Below are 26061 nucleotides of genomic sequence, written 5' to 3'. Positions count from 1 at the left end.
CCTGCTGGTTCTTCCAGCCCTCCAGCCGAAGCGGAGCCCGGACCCTTCTCCCAGCCCAACCCCCGACCCTTGGGCGTGCGAGTGTGTCCCGTGCTGCGGGCGTTGCCAGGTCTGTCCCTGCCAGCACACCCTCCTCCCTTGAGGAGTTATCGGTGCGGCCCCCTTTGACCTTGGTCTTCGCCTGTGGCGCACCGACGTCGCCCTCGCCCGAGGCGACCCCCAGTGCTGGAATGGACTCGTGGTTCTTCGCCAAGGCTCCCTGCTGCTCCTTCGGGGGCACAGTCCTGCTGGCCTATGCCAGTTTCCCGCTGACCGCAAGGTTCGCGGGCCTCGGCGCTTCCAGCGTCACCTGCCGCTTCCGCGGCCCTCCCTGCTGCTTCGGCAGCAATCCCGGGATCTTCCTGCTCTCGGGCCTCGACGCGCCGCCCTTCCCGGCGGTCCTTCCAGCGTCACCCGCCGCGCCTCAGCCTTGGCTGAGGTACTACTGCGGTCCCTTCCGCTGCCTCAAGGATTTTCCAAGAGACAGTGTCCCGTGTGCCTCTCGCGCACGGGCCTAGGAGTGCCATCTCCCGAGATGCCCCTACCCGCCGCGCCGCTGCCAAGGCAGCGGTTTCCCAGCGGTCCTCCCAACTGCCACCCGGACTTTCCGACGTGGCAGCGCACTGCAGACCATCTGCAGTCACCCCGGCGTCCTGATCTGTCACAGGAAAAGGACGCTTGCCGAGCAGCATGCTGCTCGCACCAAAGCCGAACCTGCACTGTGTGGTGACTTACCTGTGGTGGCTGTGCTTCTTCTGTGTGCTACCCGTTGGGCGCCCAGGATAGCCCTCTGTTTTCTGCGGACCTCGTCGCAGTGCTGCCGTTCTTCGGCCCCCGGCTCTGCGGACTTTCTCGCGCGTCCTCCCCCTCCCTTCCCAACCCACCCCTATCCCATTCCCCTGGGCACCAAGAGTGCCGCCGCTAGCTCAGGCTGGCATACGTCGTGCCCAGTACCCCATCCCCCATCATCATAGTCACCACCACCACCACCACCGTCAGTCGGCGGGACAGCTTGCCTGGGGCGCGAGGGCGGCGGGCAGCACTGCATTCTTCCCGTTGCATAGTTTGCAGCAGGCCAACCACTCGCTCGTCTTTTCCCTTATGGTGCCGACTCAGCAGAGGGTGAGCGCAATGGGGGGGACAAGTTGCTCCCTCTGGTGAAGCTGCGACGGCGGGTCTAGAGCTTTCGCCAAGGTAGACGCAGGAGCCCGTTCCACGAATTCCGGCTTGCTCGCTCCGTGGCTGATCGGAAACCGTTTCTCTTGGTGGCCTGGTTGACGGCAGGCTCTGAGTGCAGGAACGCGGCCGCTCCCTGGACGCTCTTCGATGCTGCAGCTGCCGTCGTGGCCTCCACCGGCTCCACTCCTGGCTGTCTTTCTCTCTACTTACTTTTTTAAATCTACCCTCACTCCAAAGAGAAAGTGCGGGCTTGCTCTGGAAGCAAAATGTACTGAATATCGACAGAGCGTCCCATCCATACTCAGCACAAGAAATTACTTCGTGCGCGTTGGTCAGAGTTACGTCTGCTGTGGGCGCAAGTTATAACAAGGCGCAATGCTCGGAATGCTGAGCCTGGCTTCTTGCTGCAGCTGCCTGCTGGTAGGGGAGAGCGTCCTCCTCGGGCCACTCAGTGTGGCTTTGATTGCGGTGCGCTTTGTGGAAAGCCTAGCTCCGCCATCTTCGCTTGCAGCTCTGTCGCACGTCGGTGTGTGCCCTACGTAGCAACCGTGGCATTGCTGCGAACTTAGAGTAAGTTCTACCCATTCGACAACGTTACCGGGCGCATCTCTAGACAGAGAAATGGCACAACTTGAAGCAGGTCTTAGGGCCGCTCGTATGCTCAGCAGTGCACACGTGATGCGATATAGCTCATCTCAGCATGGCATGACCAACCTCGAAGGACTCATGTGTATCCTTCGCGTGGGGAAAACGGTTGAACAAGGTGCTATCAAAGTATTGCCGGTAGGGGTCCACTACGCTTACAGCAATACAAGCTGTTTTCGAGCGCCCGCACAGGCAGCAGTACCAGCACGCTCTTAAGTGCTGCGGCCGCACCACTTGACTCCCAGAGCCCGTCGAACACTGGTCGAAAAAAAAAAAAAGAAAAAGGATCCTACTGCTTCTTCCTAAAGCTCCCTTAGGTTGACTAGGCTCCCCACTGCACTGATGAAATTAATACGGTCGCCACTTACACACAGGGAACGGAAGCCGGGTAGCCCGCCTGAGGCAGCGAGCTATCCCGACGAACTGGCTAATATGGCCGTGGCATAAATGATAGTAATGTTAATTCTCACGGCATCAACGTGCACACGCAAAAGTGCATATGATACGCTACAACGTTGTCCGTTCTCCTGCAGAGCATGGTAGTCAAACGAGCGAATGCCCATCACACCAGCGTCCGCACGTCACCCTTTTGTAGAGTGGTGAAGTCGTGTGACCTTGCAAAATCACAGTGACTAGCGTCATGTCCTGAGCTCTCTCCATTGTGTAATCACCACTGCAGTATTAGAAAAGACTGAAAGTCAGTCTTGCTCACTGCCATGGCTAGTCTGTGTTGGTAGTCGGATACACACAGACGGATACACACAGAATCCCCACACGATTTTGGTACCACTACGCGGTGACCCCAGCCAGTTCGTCACGCTTGTTGAAGAAGGGTCGAAACCGCTCCTCAGTCTCGGCCAGATATGGGGGTCATCCTTTAACCACCTAGTTTTTACGTGTTGTTGCAACAAGGAATCTCTCTGAGGTAGACGAACTAATTCCTTGGCATTGATTGGCACCTGCTCTAAAGCCAGCGAGTAGACAGCATACTCTGGCAATTCCCTCTGGTTGTTTTCCGGTTCACTTGCTGGCAGAGGCAGGCGACTGAGAATGTATGCGTTTACATTCGCGGTGCCTTTGCGATACTCGAACTTATACTGATAGCCTCTAAGCAGCGGGGCCCATCACTGGATGCGTGCGGCAGCCATTTGAGGAATTGCTTTATCAGGGCTCCTGTTAAGGGTTTGTTGTCCGTGACTAGCATACGCTCTTTTCTAGACCGCTCGATCTTTGGACGCCGTGAAGTATTGTTTCAAGCCTTTTGCAGTCTTTTTTTATTATTATTTTTTTTTTCAATGGGTACATTTCCATGTATAGGTGTACATAAACCTTGTAGGTTCATTTCACATGACGTAATGGCACGAGCGCCGTCTGCCATTTTTTTTTTTTTTGGTCACGTGCGCGATGCTGCCGGTCGTCGCATACCAAAGTTGACTTGTGGTGGAGTCACACGATGGACAAAATCGTGAAGCACTATCGCTATCTGGCATTGCGTGACTATAGTGAGCTAGAATATTCTAGCATACTGTAGACATGACCCTTAAGTCAGCGATTTCCACCGCTTTGCTTCCGTTCGCAAGCAGCGTTTTCGCAGTTCGGATTCATGCACGAAGGATACTTTTCTTTTGCTTTTATTTTTTGTAGCGGAAAGCATTCCAGCCACACCCTGGTGCCCAAGCATGCACAGCGTAACATGTATTCTACCAAAACGCCGGAGGAAAGCGGGCTTTGAGGGACTGACTAGTACGGCCGCAAAGCAGGCACGAACGGGCGTCGCACTGTTCTGCATTTCGATCATCTTAGCCCGACGCTTGTAGTGCATACAGCGGTATCTCTGGTTAGCGCCTGTCTGGTACCCACAGTCACAGGGAAAAGCTAGCAAGAGCTAATAAGTAACGTGCAACGGCTTGAAGGTATTCCTCGCTTTCCTCTAGCGCTTTAGCGCGCTTGCAGTTACGCTGCATACATGTCCTGGGAGCACAAGGGCAGCAGTCGGAAGGGTTCTCCTCCAAGGGTTGAAAGTAGCATGTTTATGAAGTTGTCATTGAGTAAGTGCGATCACTTGCACATCCACAACCCCTTTTATATCACATCGAGCGGGACAGTCAGCACGGCAATGCTTTAGCAAAACGACGCAGCAGAAGCAACATTGCAAGACAAAAAGTTGACAGCTGTGCTGTTCTCGGAGTTTTTACACCTGCAGGACCTATTGCCGCATCCGTAGACAGCGTAATTGACCATTATTGTAGCAAATACAGAGTTCACAGTACCTTGGATCTTCCGAACTACCCAAACGAAACCTCAGCAGACGACGACGATGACCAAGGCTATGGCAGACCGGAAGCGGAGATGCTTCATTTTTCTCGTCGTCCCCCGCGCGGCAGCCGACAGCGAATACAACCTATAAGTGCCCCTTTTTTTGAGTCCTCCGGCTGTACCAAGCTTTGTTGCCTTTCGTGAATCACTCCTTTTAAACAATAAGAAAACGCCTCGCCAGGCTGAGTTATGTCTGAGTGAATAACGTAGACATAAGAGCAGCCTGCCGACGACGTGTACTAAGTCTTCGCTTGCGGTTTGAACGTGCGTTAAATTGTGCTGCGTCGTAATCTGACTAGTGAATTAACTTTCAACGCGGCGATGGCCCCATGTGTGCGCCGTGCGGCACGTTGTTGCGTCCGAGGGAGTGCGTTCCTCGCTTGCCTTCCTTGTACGCTTCGCATCACCATGCTAGTCGACCAAAGCTATCTTCTTACTGCTGCCTTCGAAATGGGTTTTAGCGTAATGGAGAAACTTCAGTATTTTATCCTGCCATGCGGGCGCAGCAGCAACGTTGTGCAAACGAACATTAGAGGGATGCAGCATAGCGCGATCCATCACCGTGAACCGCGACCGCGCCGACCGCGCCGCCAAAGTATGTTGGCTAGAAGGGGGAGGTGGCGCCAGCGCCGGCGTATCCGCCGAGAAAGCGCGATCCTCTGGTTCAAGCCATGGTTCAAGCGCTGCCCCGAAGGCCGCGGTGGCGCTGCGGTCAGCTTGGCGATGCAGTCACGCGATCGCGCGCGGTGTATGGACGGTGCGGCGGCCAAAGTAAAGCCAAAGCGTACAAGTGCACGCTGATTGGTCCCGACGCGTCAGGTCTGTTTGGTTTGGTTTTGTAGGGTTTACCGTGGAGGGCTCCGGAAATATCGACCACCTGAGGTTCTTTAACTGCACTGACATCGTGCAGCACACGAGCGCCTTGCTTTATCGCCTTCAGCGCTCGTGTGTGTCTTTTCTCGCTCCTGATCTGTCCCTGCACTATTTTTGTTTGACATGTGTTGCAACAAGCCCAAACTGCCACCTTAATCGAAAAGCGGCCGCCGCTACCTGGATGCGGCAGATGTGTGTGCCGACTTCCAGCATGTGGCACGGCTTAGAGCCTTCAAGGCGATCTGGGCATGCTCAGTGAAACGCGCGGTGGCGTATCAAGGTAACGGATCCCGCAAAAGTAATTTTTTCTTTTGTCATGGTAGGGGATTTGCCGCAATGTCATGACAATCGGTCAATGCCATTGGTCGGGGTGGCCTCTTAAATTTAAGGGCTGTTTGCGCTTCTTCCTTGAATTGGATCCAACTTTGTATACCCTCAATACATCACTGGTACGGTGTAATACTGAGTTGTATTGAACTTTCTATACTGCAACACCATTGGCATTGGAAAGACAGTTATTTGTATTCATTAGGCCTCGGTCTGCTGCCTGGGTATACTTTGTTCTTAAGCCTATGGGCATACTTGTAGCGAGCAGCAGGCCTTACTCTGTGTGGGAGTCAAGGGTTGAGCTATGGGGCTAGGGTATTTTGATAGTCTCCTGGTGGTCATATATGTGAGAGCTCTGTGCCTGCTACTGCTACTCATCACCTACATTGACGGTGCCATGTGGAATGGAGGACGCTAACTTCTGTTAGATCATTTAGTGTAAATATAACATCATATATCACTGAGCCCATGGAAAGAAAAGCATAGAATATATTACAATATGATGCCTGTGTTCTTTGAATTACAAATGTGTGCTGTTGCTGTCTCTCTATTGACATTAGGGCATCCTATACTAGCTTGTTGGCGGTGAAATCTTGAGATTGCTCACACCTTATGTAATAATGCTCACTGGCCTTGAAGGCAATAACAAATGAAATTTGGACAGAGTTTTAATTTTAAAACCAGTAGAGCTTCAAAGGAACCTGGTTGAGCTTTGGAGATGAGCAACATTTCCCTGAGCTTAATGTTGAGTTAACAAAAATTCAGTGTAAATCATTATGCTGTGATTTGCTTCCCACTTTTTTTTTCTTCAGACCTAGCCTTTGCTGCTCTCTTATTCATTTGGTAATAGTTTCATTGTGTTTCCAGGTTAATATTTAGGGTGTTTGTCATGTGTATGCATTTTGCAGAAAATTTGTAATAATTAATTAGGAGGGAGGGGCTCGAACTAAAATTTTTTATTAACTTAGGCACAGTTGCAAAAGTTTTAGAGGCTATGTATTTTTGTTTGCCGATTTCAAATATGTCAGTCTATTTTATCTTTGTGCCCTATGTGATAAGTTATCTAAGGTTTTTATCATGAGCTTTTTAGAAATTTTGCGGCAGGAAACTTCTAGTGGAAACTTCTAGTGGTGAATCTACTGCGACAAATGGCAAATGCTGTTACATGCTGTATCTGATTCGGGTTTTCACTCACTTATGAGCCACGCCTGCATCAAAAGATTATTTGGCGAGTGCGAAACCGAAGCCGACAATATTTAGTGCTGAAGCACTTGTACCATCGTCCTAGCCAAGCAACAATGTTGCTTGTGTCTGACTCCTGATTTGCCCGTCAGATTGTTATGTTGCAGTCCATTTGCCCTGCCATGGGTAATTAAAATAGTGCTTTCACATGGTATCACTGGTCACCCGGTTTAAATCTTAGATAGAGCGTGACAAAATCGTCAAATGCTTGGATGTCCGTTTGTAGTGCTTAATGTAAAAAAAGAAAAAAGCGGAGCAGATTCGAACCCAGGAATTTGTCATTGAGAGCGAGTACGGAACGTCGTACCTATTGCCACAGGCGATTGCCCTGCGTGCAGACTGCAACATTATCTTAGGCTGTGCATTGCACATTTTCATCACCAATTTCCATATGTGCCAAAAGTTTTTGCACATTCTACTTGGATTAAATACATTCTTTGGCTCCGTGCTTCTTCCTTGACTGCTACACTTAGGGATGAGTAAATAATGGAAATTCAAAATAATGCGTACACAGAATCAGCTATTTGAGTTGCACTGCTCGTTACCAGAACTCTCTCAGTGAACCTGCGCTTTTCTCGCGTGGTTGATCACCAGCACTCGGCAGCAATGGCTGCTCATCAATCGGGAAGTGCAGCACCGCATTGCATCGTGCTGTAACAGTTGGCCAAGGGCTAGGATGCGGCCCACGAGCACTTCATCGCTGTATTCAAGGCAGCTAATTTTTGTTGAGCAGAATGGTACTTTTGGCCGCAAGGATGAAAAAGAAAGTGCAAGCTTGGAACAAAAGCCACAGTGCAAGAGTGGTATAGTTTTATTTTCGCGCATTCCTTTGTGAATGCTTGCGTCACTGCAGCGATGCAATGGCGTCAGCACTAGCAATGAAATTTACGTCACGTGTAAGCACATGAAACGCCATTTGAGGAATGAGGTAGGCTGAAGCTATACATTGTTCTTATAATTAAATAATTTCTTATAATTTTAAATAATTGCTTTATGAGCATTGTGTGCCCTAACAAATTATGAACCCCTAACTAAATGTTTATATCAGTCAAGTGTTGATGATGTGCTGAGAAAGAAAGTGTTGATCCACTGAATATTGTTGAAAGGCAGCAGCTTTTATGAGTCTATCACAAGGCTGAGTACTATGGAACCTATAAGTGAGCATTAAGCATGCTAATTGTCACTGAGAAAGCAGAAACAAGGAAATAATGCCTGTGTGAACATGACACATAGAAATTGCATTAAGTTATTGCACAGCGAACTACGAGCTAAAGGTTGGGCTGCTTGGAAAAATGGAACAGAGCAAGCTGCATTCCATAATGCCTATATTAGGAGAATGGAAATATTTCCAACGTCAGGACTGCTTCATTGTAGTACCTTTGTCGTCTTTGTATGAGACACACACGTGTAACACAATTTCATACTAACAGAGAAAGACAAACTTGTATGTGAATTGTGTAGTGATGAGCTCATAGTAAATCACGTTTAGTCACATGAACAAAGCTTGAAGACCTGAAAAAAAAATATATATTTTACATTTTTTTACAGTTAACGCATCCCATTTCACCCAGCACTACATATCGGGAAACAAGCTCTTGTCATATGGTTCTGATGTTTTTAAGAAAGCCAATTTCTATGTGTCCCGGCGTCTAGGTTCTTAACACAACAAACTATCTAACCTTGTGTTTGGAATTTGATATCCATAGTTGCTTATGCACCAGAAAACCTAATATAACTAACTTGCTTTTTGTCGGAATTCCTCTGTTAACACTTTTTTGTAGGTATTGCAGAGATGGTTCTGCTCGTATCATAGCTCGAGCCCCCAACTCTGGTTTCTTTCTTTAGCTTTCTCGTTTTATTTTGCGTACAGTAATGTCTTTGTATTTCCTCGGAATCATTTAAATAAAGGCAGTTAAGGAATGCTACCCAGAGGCTGTAGCTTCAGGAATGTCATTCCTGAAAAGTGCTGTCATGCTATTTTTGTTGACATGTTTATGTGTAAAATACCACCAAAATACACCAAAATATTTATGCATATTTTTTTTCTTTGCAGCAGTGTGCTAGACAGTAGTCTACATGAGTCGCGGTGCGGAATTCATCTACACTAGCAGAAAATATATAACATTTTTTCTTGTACAGTTGCGGTTTGTTTCAGCCCGCATATGATGGCAGCGGTGTCATAGGCTCTCGTTTGTCGTGTGGGACATGAGAAAACTGCAATATAACCATTGTTTATTAATTTTTTATTGTTTAAACCTTTGAGCAGGATTGCCTAAGAACTGGTGTGAATGAAAATGAGCAAAGCAGTGATAATACAGCAGTTTTTGTATGCCTCACATGACTTCAATGTGCCTATGACATCACAGCTGTTGTGTGAAACTGCATAGGGGAAAAAATTCAGTTATAAATTATTTACCACTTCTTTGCACAATCTACATTGCTATTCTTGTGCTCTGCATCATGATTGTCTCAGGTCCTGCAGCATAGTTTGAGTGCATTGTCTTGTTTGTTTCAGTTGCCGAGTTATGGCAATGCTATTATCTCCTGTCGTAACATGCATGTTTATAAGTATCTAGTGCAGTATAAGTATCTAATATCTTAATTTTCTCGGGAACCAAAATCATGGTACTGACTGTGTTGGCGCGCAGTGGTGGTTCTTTGCAGCGGTTATGGCCTCAACTGGCGAGTGTTGTCCATTAGGAAAATATGTTATGTCGCATTGTGGTGTTTTGTAATGAGTGAATGAATCCAAAATGTTTGCTTTACACAAAGGCGCTGCAAAGTGGTATAAAACTCCCCAACAGAGGAGCTGATTACTATTTTACATAAAAAACTTTCATGGCATATACACGTGGACAGCCATCTGAGGCTATGCAGCCAAAGTTAGGCAGGAAAAAAATTGAACGACCTCGTCAATCACTCCTCGCTATTGTAGGATGACTGCAGGGAGAGAAAGGGATGATCAAGGAGTAGGCTCACGAGAAAAGCACTATAATTGGGTGTGCATGGGGACAAAGGATTGTCTCCTTGCCCTGCCTGCTCCTGGTCTCTTTGTTCCCCATTCTATTTTTGCGAGGCGCGCATGCGGTCTTAGCCATGGAAGAGAGGTCGTCAATTTAGCAAAGACGTTTTACAGCGACCAGGAAACCATAAGAAGCCATCTTCAGCGACAGTTTAGTAACTTGCTCATGTAGGCTCTTATGGTTGGTCCTCCAGCGTGTCATCAGTGGGCGAAGGAAATGGGAAAGCGAAAGACTGGGAAAATGAAGTTGAGGGCAATTTTTGGTTTTCTTGTATTTTGACAATTTATCTCTAACTCCCTTACTAGTGCATTGATTCCTGTGATTCTTTTTGATTCAGTGTTTGCCTGACATGAAGAATTCGTCTAAAGCATAGCGAACAAGCGTTGCAGGGTGCTTTTAAAAGGCAACTCCGGAGGATTTTTGACATTCGAATATCGTAATAAAAAATTTACTGTATATTCTCCTCTCCGTCCTGACGCATTCTACAAAATTTGGCCGCCGTACGATAATCCGTTCGCGCGCAACACGACTTTAAAATATGCTGTTTTCATGGCTTAAGTTGAGACTATTTCTGCCGGCAACACTGAGTTTCTGACGTCACAAACTGTATACCGGCGTTACAGTCCACTTCCCGCATGATTATGAAATTGTGGGGCTTATATTGAACTACCTCAGACATTTTATGCAATGCTTCAAGTTTTCTAAACGTTATTTTCACCATCCAATGCATGTACGAGTGTTTTTCTAATACTTAGTGTGATGTCACCATTTCGTCACCTGGGATGTCGTTTCTGTCCGTGAAAGCAGTTTCGGTTTCGATTTGCTGTTTTTCTTTTTTAAAAATACTTCTAATTGGAATTTCGAAAAACGATTTTTTGTGTTGTAGTCAGGACGTGCCGAGGAATGTAATTCAATGAAAAACAGAAAATGATGGAAAAACCACCGGAGTTGACCTTTAAGGGGGATGCAGTGCAAGAAAACCTCAAATTGAGAGTGAAAGTTTTTTTTTTTATTATTATTGTTTTCGATACCTAGACCAATAAGAACCTCTCTGCTAAATTTTATTCGTGGGAATGCTCTAGAAACGCAGAAATTTTTGTTTATTGAAAGGGTGGTGGCACCTGCACACTCTTTTGGGGAAACGGCCTGCAAGCATCTTTTTGAAAGCGTGCGTGCGGGTTGTGTATTCAGCCTAGTGCGCAGCGTGTACCTGGCCAGAAGCATCATTGCTTCTTATTTCTAACAAGCACACGTGCTTCCTTCGAGAGTGCAGTGAGATGTATGGAAAATTAAAGGGCAAGTGTGAAACTTGGATAGCAGCAAACCCTGATTGGCTAGAAAACCAAAACTGAGATGATATTGATGCAGATATAACACATTACGTTTCAAACATCTTTTTGCGCTATGCAAGGTCTCGCTTTGTCAGACGGCAGAAGTGTTTCTATGTCACTAAAGATGGACTTAAGCAGCTCGTTCACAGTGCATGCACAGGAAGGCAACTGGAGTGTGTTCCTGCGACATACTGATGTTTCACGTTGCGCCACCAGGCGGGAAATGTGGCTCTGCCATCGCGGAGCGAAACTTGAGCTTGGGTTCCCTATACGCAGTCCTGTTCAGGCGGCTGAGCATCTAGTGACTGACTGCATTGTTTTCTTTTATTTGGCATGCAAGTTTAGTTATGACCTTTTCTTTTCAGGGCTCTCTTGTCATTTCTGTGCTGAGATTTGGGTAAGCCACAGCCTGTGCCATACTTGGCTTGCACGTCCCCCACAGCGAGCAGCGGACGAAAGAAATTGCAGAGGTGGAGCTGCAGCAGTGGACCAAGGAGTGTGAGCTGCAAAAAGTGGCAAAAAGTCCATCTGCCAAGACCAAGAAAACATCCAGCCACCACTCACAAGAGATGCAGCGCAGTAGCTCTCAGTCAGAGCACAGTGAGCCAGACAGCATGATTGCATCACCTCTTAGCATCGAGGTGAGTTGTACTTGCATGCTTGTGCTGATATACTGCTGCATTAGCATTTCTAATGGTGTGCTTTGGGCCTTGCGTAGTAAGAGGGATGAGCTTGAAAAAACGGGCTGCATGTCGAAAGGAAAGAGCGCTCATGCGTTAGACAGTGTGGGTACAAGTGTGCATTGTCGTGTAACCCCTGAAAATGGCACTTTTATTGCATGCAAGTTTCATCAGTGATAAAACGCACCTGTTCATTTGGTAAGCATCGTAAATGCGCTGACGACTCCTTGTGTGGGGAGAAGATGCTTGCCATACGTGGACATTGCTTGAGCTGTTGGGAGCTTGCCACCTTTCCACTATCTGCTTTTTGGTGAGTTTGCTCTTTGGTTTAGTTTTTTTCTTTGTGCACTACTTTGGCACTACAAACCTTGGCCACGATACCGCATGGTAAATTCGACAACATGTCAAGACATTGTGGGGCCAGTAAGGGGCAGCACGAGATGCTTCTGAAGAATTATTCCCTTTGACTCCTTTGCAACACACTTGTAACGTTCCTGTGAGGCTTTTTTTTTAATGCAGGAATGCATTTAACGGCTCGATTTTCAGCTCCCGTCGTTTGTCATGGTTCCGTCTGCCATGGCAGATGGGCATCCCGACATGGCAGGGTTACTACGAGCGTATATTTAGTTCTTGTGTGTTGTTGTAAGCGTTACTTAAAAATAATGTGAGGTGAAGAAGTACTAGCTGTCACTAGTCTTATTAATTTACTACCTCCAATGCCGACATTGCGAAAGTACAAGATTGCTATTCTGTGTAAGCTTTTAGCTTGACGCCAAGTATTGGTGCTGCTGTACTAGTGGTGCCATCATGTGCAGCTAACGTGCACCACAACTTTGTTTAAATCTGGTTAATTTCACCTGATAGCATCATTTGCATCACTTGTCTAGAACGTGAAAGTAACCATTTACTCCGTTAATCAGGTTATTCTGCTTGAATGACCTTTTTTTTTTGCCTTTTGCATATCTCGCTCATCAGCTGGCACCTATGTTGCTAAGACGCTATGAGCTATAGTTCAATCACCCACTTCAAGCCACTACCAGAAGTGCATCGTGTATTTATTGCATCTTTGCATGGCACGTCAATGTAACCAGCATGAGCTATGTGTGTTAGCTCAGTTATCACATGCCGCTACTCGCTGCCCTGTGCGACGCCCTGCGCGCGAACACAGGAGCACACGCGTGATTAAAACGATGTACTTAGTTAAGGCCAACAGATTATGGGTCAGTACACATGCATTCCTGCCATGGAATAATCTTGGCAGAGCACTTATTTGATCACATTTTCTTTTTTTGCTTTTATGGAGTGGAGTGCTATTACAGGATTGCACCTGTCTCAAGTCATATTTTTGTCCACGGTGAACTGTCTCCCTGGCACGGTTCCCTTTTTCCACAATAGAGTAAAATCTAGTTGATACGTTTAAAAAAAAAATATCTTCACATCAACATTGAACAGCTTATTTTTTAATTCTCGCAGAATTCTATCCGAGTTTGTGGTGTCCGAAGCGCTGAAGAAAGTTAATAAAAAAAAATGACGAAGCAGGATTGTTTCTCTGGTTGATTTTGGATGTCTCGCCCCCTTACACCTGCTACATGTGGTGAAGCAATTTCGATGGCTTACAGTTGTCACTTTTGTTCATGCTGCGTCCCCTAGAACTGGCTCACACGTATGTAAGTGTGTAGTTACACTTATCAAATGTTTCACCCTTATGCCCCCAGGGCACTACATAGAAGCCACTCTGTTTATCCTCATAAAGTTGCGTTTCTGTGGAAACAGGTGCCTCATATATTGGCTCTTTGGCTTTCTTTGTTGCTTTGCCCCTTTGCACCTAGGCACTGCAGAAAAGCAACTGTGGCGGGTGAGTGTCGCTGATCAGTTTTTTATATTGTGAATCCCCATGTTCGGCCCCTAGCATGTTAGCACGTCTCCGGTTGATCGGCAAACATATTACACGACCACGGTTTGTTATTGTTTTGAGCATAGTAACTGGGAAATAGAGTTGTCAGGGAGCATATTAACCAGGAGAAAAATAGTGTAACTCTATGAAAGTTTTGACTGCCCGCGATTTGAGCATATGAAACAGGAAATCGTATGAACTGGGAACATATGAACAAGGTTCTACTGTATATCTGATAAAACGCAAGTTGAATTGAGCGTCTTGGCTTTTGGCTCGCAGGTGGTGTTATTTGAGATACAACAATGCAGGACATGCATAAAATGGAATGAACGTGATGCCAAAATGGGTGGATATGAGGCTGAAAGTGAAACTTGAGAACATTGCTTTAGTAATCCGCCTTTTGCGGGAGGATGTGGTGCCATAATGCGGGAGCGGGGGAGAAACACATTGGACGGCAGTGTAGGAGACGACCCGAAAGCGCACCATACGAAATGGCCACGCCAACACAGGTAGAAAGCGAAAGCTTCTCCCCTTTTTTGGCCTCGGGGCGGAAAGTAGTGACAGTGATTGCAGTATATCATGTTCACGCAGTATAGGGGAATGTAGAGCGTTTTCACAATCCACTCATAACGCACGTACGCATATACTATCTTCGTATTGTAAGAGCGTGTAGCGCGGGCCGTGTTCGACGTGACGGAATGAGACGTTCTCAGCGTGCAGGTTTTCGGCAGACAGGAGAGTGCGGGGGCAGAGAGAGAGAGAGAGCTCAAAGGGCAAAGCAGCCAGGGGTTTGTTGATGCTTCAGAGCTAGGTGAAATCGTCTCCTGTGACTTCGAGCGGCGCATATGCGCGGGGTGTCTTGAGTTACCGAGCACAATGCAGTCACCGCGGCGCCGGCATGGTGCAATGGGCGTCGCTTCCTCCTCGCGTCATCTACAAGCGTGCAGCTTTAGGATTTCATCTACGAAGCTCGGCAGAGAGGCACATATACACACCCCCTGAAAAGGGCATTGTCCCGGTCGGAATGCACACCTGCAGGAAACGTGCGGCATTTTTCTGGCAACAGATGATTCAGCGCTGTAGACGGTTTCGGCCCTCAGGAGTCAGAACGGATGTGGTCGCAGTGGTGAAAAGGTTCTCAGTGCACAGAGAATGGGCATTCTGTTGTGAAAGGATCCACAACATTCCTTTCTGCCTCCGCCACGATTTCTGCGGAATCAACGACTTGGTGACACATGTGCATCTCCTACATATCAGATGCGCATCTCGGTCAGGAACCAACGCTGTTCTACGTCCAGAGCGATCCACTCCGCAAGTGAACGAGCATGAACCCTCCAGGAGACTCATTTGTGCTGGGCGGTTTCCTTGCCGTTGCAAACGGTTGGACGAAGACGGCGATTATCAAGCTCCCTAACGAAGTGCATCTGATTGCGTACACCAAAGTAACAAAATCCGAATGCTTTGGCGAGCATGAAGGGGAGCCTGTAAAATAAAAAAAAGATACTGTGCGTCGTGCAAGAGTGTCAAGTGCGTCATATGCTCCGAGAGGCAAAAACACAGATACTACAGGTATGTATGCATCTAAAGGAAATATACATGATGAAAAGTACCTACTGGAGTTTGCACCGAGCCTGTAACACACCAGTGATAGCTACAATGAGGATTTCTTCGGTGTGTTTGCTTTAGTTGCGCCGGGGCCTGATGGCGATGTATTTTGTCATTTCTTTATGTGCGAAAGGGCTAGGTAGATTAGATATCCCAGGCGGCCGTGTGCGCTAGGCCGTAATATTTAGCATGTTTTATCGTAACTGGCACCTGACTAACAAGAAAAAAAAAATACGGCGTTTTAATGCACTACCGTTCGCGAGCCTCATCACCAGCTCAACCACTCGGCTCGCGAACGGCGGTGCATATCACAACAAACGCCCTTTTTTTTTTTCTTTTTAGTCAGGCGGCAGTTGCGATAAAACATGCTAAATATTGCGGTCTAGTGCACACAGCCACCTGTGAGATCTGCGCTACCCGGCCCCTTCGCATATAAAGAAAACAAACGACAAAATACATCACCATCAGGCTCCGTCGCACATAGAAAACACGCGCCGAACAAATGCTCATTTCGGCTATCACTGGTGGGTTACAGGCTTGGTGCAAACTAGAGTAGATACTTACTATCATGCACATTTCCTTTAGATGCATACATACCTGTAACGAAGTGTCTTTCGCACAGTCGAGAGTGCGTAGTCTGTTGCTAAGGTCGGCCATTCACATCTTGACGCTTGATGGCCCTAATTCAAGCTTCACGTCGTTGTTGGTCGTGGCTCGCCGAAGGAAACCTGAAAAACCGCGTCTTGCATCTTGGCACGCTTAGAGAGTGGCAACCGTACGCGGCAGATGTGGTTGGCATCGCTTTGCTAAGCCTGTGACGGCCACCGTGCACTGGCGGCGCCGAGAAACGCCGTCGACACCATCCAATGCGTTTCCATAGGTCGCCGCTATGACTTCGCGCATGCGCAGAAAACTTGCGCAAAAGGCGGATTATTGTGGCGGCATGTGGTTCGGGCTGCCATATAATGAAATTTTCTTTACAACTGAGTTCTTGTAAATTGTTTTTTTTTTGCATGCTATTAGAAAATGGAATGTTCTGCTACCAGATATTGGCAATTGCAGATAGTGATGGATTTCACTACATTTTGAGGATGCGATATCTATTTCACATCTCTATTAATAAGGCACCCTCTTCATGCTGTAATGCCTGAAAAAGATGCACCAGGCAGCAGAAATAAAATAAAAATAAAACTCTAACTCCCACGAGTTTTTGCTCTTTTAAACAAAGTATATTTTTTCATACCAATAATTACTGAAAACAGCAAAGGGTAGTGTGTGTGGTGGTGCATCATTTTTTACCATACACAAATCACACATTTATATAATACGCACTGACGAAATATGAATAGACTTATACACAGGAAAATACTCGGCATTTCTTGAGTTTGAACCTTGTGCTGTGATATTTCGCTTCCTTGTCAGGTGGAGGAGGAGCCAGGGCAGTCGTCACCGGGTGGGGCAGAAGTAGAAAGGCCATGCACACCCCAGCGTAAAGTGCCATCACCCTTACCGCCTGCAGCACCTCCTTCGCCACCTTCCAGCCCAGTGTCATCTGCGTCAAACCTCTGTTCTTTGAACCCATCACCTGTGCACCAACCCAAAGAGGTGATATGGCGCATACAATTGTCAGCATAAAGTACAACTTTTAATTACCGATGTAAAAGTGGCTGAAAATCTGGCAAGCCAGAATTGGAATGCATTTATGCTTTATCTATTTCTAATATCGAGTTAATGCTTTTTGTAAACATTATTTACTTATTTTACATGCTGCAGTCACAATGGGACTTAGCAGGTAAGCCATACAAATTACATTGCTCAGAAATGGCATTGTTCAGAAAAAACAGCATGAGTAAAATTGAATCATTGAAAGCATTCTAAAGATACTGAGGCAAGCTTAGGGTGTAATAAGATCCCTGTACAGTAGGCTGCTGAGACATCTTTTTACATTGTTGTGTGACGTGTGGCTTTGAGCTCGGTCAACGAATATCTGGTTTGGGCTAGTTTGCACTTGCTTGTGAAGGCTTGACCTAGGCAGTTATCATTCATTCTTACTGATGTCATGTTTTTAACATGCGCATTCTACGGACCATTTCCAAAATTGAGTAAGCTTTGCTGCATACTAAAATCCCCTTTACCATTTCTGTTTGACCCATTGCTGGGCCACAAGTTTGGTGCAGCATAGAATAATTTTATGTCAAGCCTCATGTCATGCACAAAACTGTCGAGGAGCATTCCTTTGTTATTGAACAGTGGAAGGGGGAGAGAGCTACGAATGGTACCTGCGGTGCAGAGGCGCTCTTGATCACTTAATTGCGACAGCAACGCAAGGCAGAGGGGAAAGACGTCACCATTATTGCCACAAGAGGCGTCTCTGCGCTGCACCCTATTTCTGCCCCAAAAACAGGCTTGGCCATTATGGTGACGGTATTTTTGCTGTGCAGAGAAGGTGGCTTGCAGATTTTCGCAAAGGGTGCATAGCATGGTTTACAAAGCTTACAGTGGAATGGCAGTTCTTTATAGTTAGGGTACTATGGTCAGTCTTTGATATATCGAATTATTGCTTATATCGAACACATATATTTATGCCCTTCAAAGTATCGTGTGAAAGCATAGCCATGTTCATGTCTATCGAACTTCGATTAGCGGAAAATTAAATTCTTTCTGCCGAAGCCACATCGGACAGCACTTTGGATTTGATAAGTACTGTGGTAAATGGCCCAATCATTGAACTGTCTTACTGTCAGCTCCTATGTCGCGTAGTAAAAGAAACATTTTCTGTGATGCCTTAGCAGTGGAGTTCGTAAACAAGTATGCTGTATGAGCTGGCGCCGCACCAGCAGCAGCTGTTTTTCAGAAACTTGCTTATACCACAGTCATCACGTGGTGTGGGTCTGGGGTGCTCAAGAAGGATTAGTTTTTCACGTTATTATTATTGTTGAGGCTCATGATGGGGGGGGGGGGGGGGGGGGGTGAGGGTGGTGCCAATACCGGACGACACCACAGGTCGCACCGAAGATGTATATGAGACAAGAACTAGATCATACTTCACTGCATCACTTAGTACAGTCATTTCAAAGCATGATGTTTTGTAAGGAAGTGTGAGGACTGTTAGTGCAGTGTATCGGCAGCTTATCAAAGCCAGCACTGCAAATTACATGATGGCTGGTTTTGGTTCATGATGTCAGTAGAACATTTCGCATAGCGATTGCTGTTGGTGGGAGGTGCTCTGCAGCCTCGATTTTGGTCACTTATTTCAATATAAAGAATGTGTTTATGGAGCTCTGACCTCAGGAAGAAAATAATGAAGTCTGTTATTGTCTTCAGGAATACAAAACTGCAGTATGCTGGAGCGACCTTGTCATGACATGTTTAGCACAGTATGCCAGTTGTTACCAGTCACCGTTACTGCAGAAATGTTTCCTGCCCCCTTTCTCTTTCAAAAGAGCCACATTGAAAATTATCACATAATGCTGAGCATTGGGGTATTTTGTAGTCAAGGATACTGAGGAGCTTTGAATTTGGGAAGGAGCATAATATTCTTTGCAATCTAAGAGCTGTAGGTCTAGGTTATTTGCAATTACAGTCGAACTCTGATATATAGCTTATCAAAGCCAGCACTGCAAATTACATGATGGCTGGTTTTGGTTCATGAAGTCAGTAGAACATTTCGCATAGCGATTGCTGTTGGTGGGAGGTGCTCTGCAGCCTCGATTTTGGTCACTTATTTCAATATAAAGAATGTGTTTATTGAGCTCGGACCTCAGAAAGAAAATAATAAAGTCTGTTATTGTCTTCAGGAATACAAGACTGCAGTATGTTGGAGCGACCTTGTCATGACATGTTTAGCACAGTATGCCAGTTGTTACCAGTCACCGTTACTGCAGAAATGTTTCCTGCCCCCTTTCTCTTTCAAAAGAACCACATTGAAAATTATCACATAATGCTGAGAGTTGGGGTATTTTGTAGTCAAGGATACTGAGGAGCTTTGAATTTGGGAAGGAGCATGATATTCTTTGCAATCTAAGAGCTGTAGGTCTAGGTTATTTGCAATTACAGTCGAACTCGGATATATCGAACCCGGATCATTCTAATTTTGGTTATATTGAACTCACTGAATATCTCCTTAAATATCCCATGTAAAAGTATAGGAAAGTTGCGTTGTATGTCGAACTCCAATTTCACCGGTCGGTCAGTATATCGAACTCCGCACCACGCACTGGGAGGTGCGCCTTCCCAAAAACGATCGCATCCTGCTCGTCCTTTTGCCGCGTTTCATTTTCAAACCACGCGCAAAATGAGAGAGAACCGTTCGCTGACAGCTGGTCTAGAGCAGCGCCGTGCCCTTTCCCCAAAGGTGCTCGTTTGCTGCCTGCCAGCACGAGACGTTTGCGAGCCATGTGCATGAAGGAGCGAGAGGGAACCGGTTGGCAAGGGCCGGTACGAAGCAGACGCACCCAATGCGGCCGTGATGTTCGGGAGAGGGGAAACAATGCGATACAGCGAAGTGCGAGGGTGTGCCCATTCTGCCAAGCTTTCTCTCTCTGTCCTTCCTCTCTCTTTCCCTGTCTTTGTTCGCAGCAGCATGCACTACGCATGCGCCGACAAGCCAGGCTCAGCCCGTGGCAGACAGAATGTCGGATGCTTTCTCCAATGTGTGTTGTGGACCCACTGTGCGTGGTGGATGACGTGCGATGCACGTCTTGTGTCGTCGGGCTGAATGTGCGGCACATTTTAAGCTATGGTGTCTGCGGACCTTAAGGAGCGGCAGACTTTTTATTTTTTTGAGAGAGTCACTCATCCTTGTGTGCGGCATAACGTAAGCGATGGCGGCTGCGAACATTAAGCAGCAGCTTTTTTTTTTTGTGTGTGTGAGAAGCGTCCATCTTTTTTGTCGTGCTGAAAGTGCGGCGTAGCGTAAGCTCTGGCGGCTGTAGACTTTAAGAAGTGGCAGATTTGTCTGTTTGCTTTGCGAGTCGTCCATCCTTGCCGTCATGCTGAATATGCGGCATAGCAAAAGCTATGGCAACTGCAGACGTGAAGAAGTGGCATTTTTTTTTTTTTTTTTGCGAGTCGTCCATTTTTGCATCTATGAATCAGTGAAAGCACGCAATCAGCTGCTATCATGACATCGGCTTTTAGCATATTTCACTTCGAACTGTATTTACAGCTGTCACTCTTTCCACTGATTTTGTGCAGTGGACTGTGCCCGCCCCAAACGCGGCCTGATAAATAGAACCAGGCTTGTGCAATCAAGCCATCACGGGTCCTCTGCCAAGTTCGCTCCCTGCTACTGCAGGAGCTAACATCAAAAGTATAGTCAAAAGATGAGCTCTCCGTGATGTTATCACTGCGTGGCATCTTGGCGCACTTCCAATAAATGAGCTGTGGATGCGCGGCCGAAACGGAGGGACGCGTCACGTGCGAACGCTTTTTTTTTTTTCAAATTCTCGGCGCTAAAAGTGGAGGGTGGATTCATTATTCGAGTAGGTTGATTACCCAACAAATGCGGTATCATTTCTCACAATCGCAAGCGGCGTCTCAAGCCGATTTCAGTATATCGAATTATCTATATATCGGACTATTTCGTGATCCCCTTCGAGTTCGATATATCCGGGCTCGACTGTATTAGTAAAAGGAGTATAGACACCAATTTTTGAAGTGTCAGAAGGAATATGGTTGCTTTCTTGGTTATACAGAGATGCTTCCCAAGTAATCCCAACCTTTAATTTTTCCGCGAACATATTTTAATTTGATATGAAATGCTAGCCAGGCAGACTCCAGTTTTCAAAACCAATCGACAGTGACATCTCTGCGATGAAACCATGTACATAAGTAAACAACATGATGTCATCAAACAACTGTGACGTGGAGTCAGCAGAGCAAAGGCTAGTGACGACACAGGATACCTCACCGTGTCTGCTCTGTTTGTATCGAGTGGGCACCCCAGGGAAAGCTCTCCGCTTCTGCTCGCTTGACTCGATGGCTTTTCACACTGTCTTCGCTGCATGTTACAATTACTTCACTTAGCGTCGATTTCGTGGTCGGCGTGTTTTTCAAGCTCAATGCTTGGGTATACTTTGTGCATGCACACAGATCAGACTCCGAAAAGGGGAAGAGCAATTTATTTACTCATTTCATTGACGCTGCACTTGTGCAACTTGAACCTGGTGTACGGCTGCCTGCTTTGCTCGGGTCCCAAGAGCATTCCTGCACAAGTGCACAGCTTTCGGCAATGGCGCCACCCGCTGGTACTCCGGGAAACGTGAACTGTGCCGTCCCTCCCCGCCTGCCGACGTCACAGGGCCTAGCTGGTTTCACATCGAAGCTGCAGCAGATGGCGCTTCGTAATGGGTTAACGCTGTAATAAACGTTGGACTGTCGGGCCACTTTACTGGGAAGCCTATCACATAAAAGATACATCCTTGATTTGCAAGACGCCTTCAGCAGCGGAGCTAGCAAACGCCAGGCGAGTCGCGCCGGACAGCAGCAGCAAAGTGGATGTGGAAAAAAAGCTTGCTTGTATCGCTGCAATCACTCTACTAGCACCTCAGTATTGGTCAAAGAATCCTCCCAATTTATTCGTCGCAGTGGCAGCGGTGGCGTAGCGGTAGAACATCCGCCTCGCATGCAAGAGGACCGGGGTTAAATCCCAGTGCCGCGCAATTCTCCACCGGATTAAAAAAAAGAAAAAAAATCCGCGTGTCGTTGGAATTGCATAAACAGGTTTGGGGTGCGACCTGATGCCGGTGAACACCTCCGGCAACGCACTCCCTCACCAGAACAGGAGTTGGCCACCCTGTTGCAGTAATTGGCCACAACCTCTTATGATAAGTTCCATAAAACCCCGGCTCTCAGTCACGAGCGGCTGTGGAACAACTGACCACGGCGGCGGTCAGACCTGTGACGCAGCAGAGGGTGCTAAGAATTCCTGACTCCGCTGGATAGGCCGCCATTGGAAACTGACCCTGGCAACGTTTAACGCTAGAAACCTAAAGCTAGTGAAGCTAGTTTAGCAGTGCTGTTAGAGGAACTAGAGGGTATGAAATGGGATGTCATAGGGCTTAGTGAGATTAGGAAGCCGAATGAGGCATACAGTCGTGCCTCGTTAATATGGACACTTTGGTTTCCGACCAAAACTTTCCATAAAGCGAGTCATCCATAATAACGAGTCATGAATAAAAACAAAAAAGATTTTATTGAGAAAAGAGAATTGTAATTAACGACTGCTTTTGTACATAACGGTGTGCACTGGACTCAAAATTTCACAGAACACTGGCAATTTTGAGTGCGTTATTCTTGTCATTGTTGTCTTCGAAAAATTGTAGTGCAGTCTGAAGCGACTCGCTTACCATAACACATGTGATGTTGGGCTTTGTGTTGGTCGAACTTTCGAGCACGAACTCCTCACTGGCCGATGAATCAGCGTCTGATTCTCTACTCACCACCACTTCCAAAGTGGCCTCTTTACTGAGCTAAGTAGCCGCTAAGTAGCTGCTTGAGATTCTCCTGAGGCGAGGAAACACTGAGCTGTCGATACTAGTCCCTCGCAGCTTGGATTGACTGAGATGGCTTTTGCCGCTTGTGTTCACAGATTTCTTCGCGCCTACGTTCAACTCTCGCCATGCCAAAAGCCACACTCAAGTTGAGGGCTACAGGCTCCTGATGCTGTGCACTTTTTTGCCTAGTTAACCTTTCTGCCTTTCCGTTCTTCTGATTCTTTCTTTTTTTGCCTTGTACTGTTTCTGTAAGAAAGCGAGGGAGTCAAGTTGGCAAGCTGCTATGCAGAGGGCTATCGAACATCCCATCTTCTTGGCGCCGTTTTTATCTGTTAACCCATAAAACAAACACTGCAAGTTGAGTACAGTTTAGAACGACGGCTAGCTGACTACGAAGAGCTCAGACATTGTCAAGGCCGCATCGTTGACTCAAAGTGGAGCTGACATACGTACCGCCTAGTGTGCAAAGTTTGGCAGTTCGGCAGCGCAACAGGGACGAAAACCAGGAGCATGAGAGGGAAGCGCATCCAGGACGGGACGCCCGGTCCCAGTTGCGTGTTTGTACATCGCCTTTCTTTTGTCGCTCTACTTTGTGAGTGTGTCTTAACTCTCACCAAAAAGCGTTAACGGCTTCATGGAACACACATTGCGCTTTGGGAAAGAAAACTTCAGTTGCCACCGCCACTGTAAGCACTTGTCTTTCTTCTTGTAATTTTTTTCTTACGCTTTTACCGGCCTGTCTGTTCACGTTCAGCAGAATTTATTGCAACCACATGTTGCTGTTTTTCCGACTGCGGCGGCACTTCCGCTGCACCTAGAAATCTCCTGGTACCCCCTTTCGGGGTCTTTCTTATGCTGACCCTTGGTTTGCTGTGTACGTTCCTCTCCGCTCTTGCGCTCCCCTCCCCGCTCCCTTAGAACGGCGACACGCCCGCTTTGGTTCTTTCCAACCCCACAGGACTCGTTCAGGCATCCCGCCGTATCGGCTGCTGCGTAGGTTCGCGGGCGGCGCGCCCTCCTTTAACTTGCGTTCGGACTACTCTGCTTTTTTTCAAGCACTGTCCATATTAACGAGACAAAAATACATGGGCCCAAGTGGGGTGCGTGCATTCTTCCCCTGTCTATTGTCCGGACAGCGAGTTTCCATATTAACGAGGCATAAATACATTTGAAAAGGTTTCGTCCCCAGAAAAACTGTCCATAATTCGGGTCGTCCATATTAACGGGGGTCAGATTAACGGGGCACGACTGTATACTGCACTAAAGGATAGGCATGTACTGTGTTATCGAGGCTTACCAGAGAGGCGAAAACTAGGAGCAGGTTTCCTTGTCAACAAGTATATAGTGGGTAATATAGATGAATTCTATAGTATTAATGAGAGGATGGCAGGCATCGTAATTAGGCCTTATAAGAGGTATAAACTGAAGGTTGTACAGGCTTATGCACCTGCATGTAGTTATGATAACCAGGCAGTTGAAAGCTTCTATGAAGATGTAGAATCGGCAATGCGAAAAGTAAAGGCGCAGTATATTGTAATAATATGCGACTTCAATGCCAAGGTAGGGAAAAAGCAGGCAGGAGAACAGGCAGTAGGTGACTATAGCATTGGTTCTAGGAATAGCAGGGGGGAGTTACTAGTTGCGTTTGCGGAGCGCAATAACTTAAGAATCATGAATACCTTCTTCAGCAAACGGAAGAACCGGAAATGGACATGGAAAAGTCTTAACGGGGAGACTAAAAATGAAATTGACTTCATACCGTGTTCAACCCCTGCCATTATGCAAGATGTAGAGGTAATCGGGAAAGTGCGATGCAGTGACCACAGGATGGTGAGGTCCCGAATTAGCCTAAATCTGAAGAAGGAAGGCAACAGGTTAATAAGAAAGAAACCCATCAACGAATTAGCGGTGAGGGGGAGAGCACAAGAGTTCAGGATCTCGCTACAGAATAGATATTCAGCTCTAACCGAGGATGGTGACATTACCTTAGAAGCAATGAACAATAATTTTAGAGATATCATTACTGAGTGCGCGGTAGAAGTAGGCGGTAGGATAGTTAGAGAGGATACCGGTAAGCTGTCTAAGGAGACGAAAGATTTGATTAAGAAACGCCAGAGTATGAAAGCTTCCAATCCAACAGACCAGATAGAATTGGCCGAGATATCAAAGGTAATCAATAAGCACAAGGTGGCCGATATAAGGAAGTATAACATGGAGAAAATTGAGCATGCTGTAAAGAACGGGGGAAGCCTTAAAGCGGTAAAGAAGAAATTGGGCATAGGCAAAATTCAGATGTATGCGATAAGGGACAAGGTGGCAACGTCATCACGAATATGGACAAGATAGTCAAAGTAGCCAAGGAGTTCTATACAGATCTCTACAGTAGCCAAAGTAGTCAGGACCGTAATGAAATTGGCGGTAGGGAAAAACAGTCAGACGTTCCACCAATGACGAAGGACGAGGTCAAGAAAGCATTAGAAACTATGAAAAGGGGGAAATCAGCTGGAGAGGACCAGATAACTACAGATTTGTTGAAGGACGGGGGGCATATCGTGCTAGAAAAACTGGCCACCCTATATACGCAGTGCCTGGTGTCATCGACGGTACCGGAATCATGGAAGAATGCAAACATTATCCTCATTCATAAGAAAGGGGACTCTAAGGACCTTAAAAATTACAGACCAATCAGCTTACTGTCTGTTACATATAAGGTATTTACTAAGGTAATCGCTAATAGAATCAGGACTACCTTAGACTGCAACCAAGCAAAGGATCAAGCAGGTTTTCGGAAACAGTACTCTACTATCGATCATATCCATACAATCAATCAGGTGATAGAAAAATGCTCGGAATATAACCAGCCCTTATACATAGCATTCATTGATTACGAAAAAGCATTTGACTCAGCTGAAACCTCGGCGGTGATGCAGGCATTGCGAAATCACGGGGTAGACGAGCCGTACGTGAAAGTGCTGGAAGATATAGATAGTGGCTGCACAGCAACCATAGTTCTTCATAAAGAAAGTAACAAAATTCCCATAAAGAAAGGTGTTAGGCAAGGAGACACAATCTCCCTAGTACTATTCACAGCTTGCTTAGAGGACGTATTCAGAGACTTAGAATGGGAGTAGTTAGGGATAAGGGTAGATGGAGAATACCTCAGTAATCTGCGATTTGCTGATGACATTGCCTTGCTAAGCAACTCGGGGGGATGAACTGCAAATAATGATTGGTGACCCAGACAGGAAAAGTAGAAAGGTAGGCTTGAAAATCAATATGCAAAAGACTAAGGTAATGTTCAATAGCCTCGGAAAGGAACAGCAGTTTACATTAGGTAGCGAAGTACTGGAAGTATTAGTCGAATATGTCTACTTAGGACAGGTAGTAACCGCAGATCTGGACCATGAAAAG

The 26061-nt window shown here is 46.6% G+C and overlaps 1 protein-coding gene across 6 annotated transcripts in view; it reads left to right on the top strand.

The window, feature by feature from the left end:
• The window catches only part of LOC146206668 (uncharacterized), a 146955-nt gene that overhangs the window by 46393 nt on the left and 74501 nt on the right, over window positions 1-26061 (top strand). For 5 of the 6 annotated variants that reach the window (XM_084591456.1, XM_084591455.1, XM_084591453.1 and 2 more), the window contains exons 2-3: window positions 11341-11616; window positions 16577-16759. In XM_084591456.1, the coding sequence (XP_084447582.1) occupies window positions 11545-11616; window positions 16577-16759 (255 nt within the window). In that variant the 5' untranslated portion in view covers window positions 11341-11544. Of the gene's footprint in view, window positions 1-4853; window positions 4999-11340; window positions 11617-16576; window positions 16760-26061 lie in introns of those variants that run through there. The other variant, XM_084591452.1, reaches the window with a different exon arrangement.

The sequence above is a fragment of the Amblyomma maculatum genome, chromosome 1 (assembly GCF_055883805.1).
Source record: "Amblyomma maculatum isolate TAMU_Amacu chromosome 1, ASM5588380v1, whole genome shotgun sequence".
In the NCBI taxonomy this organism is placed as follows: Eukaryota; Metazoa; Arthropoda; class Arachnida; order Ixodida; family Ixodidae; genus Amblyomma; species Amblyomma maculatum.
Note: the sequence above shows the minus strand (reverse complement) of the source record. Positions and strands in the feature narration are given on the sequence as shown.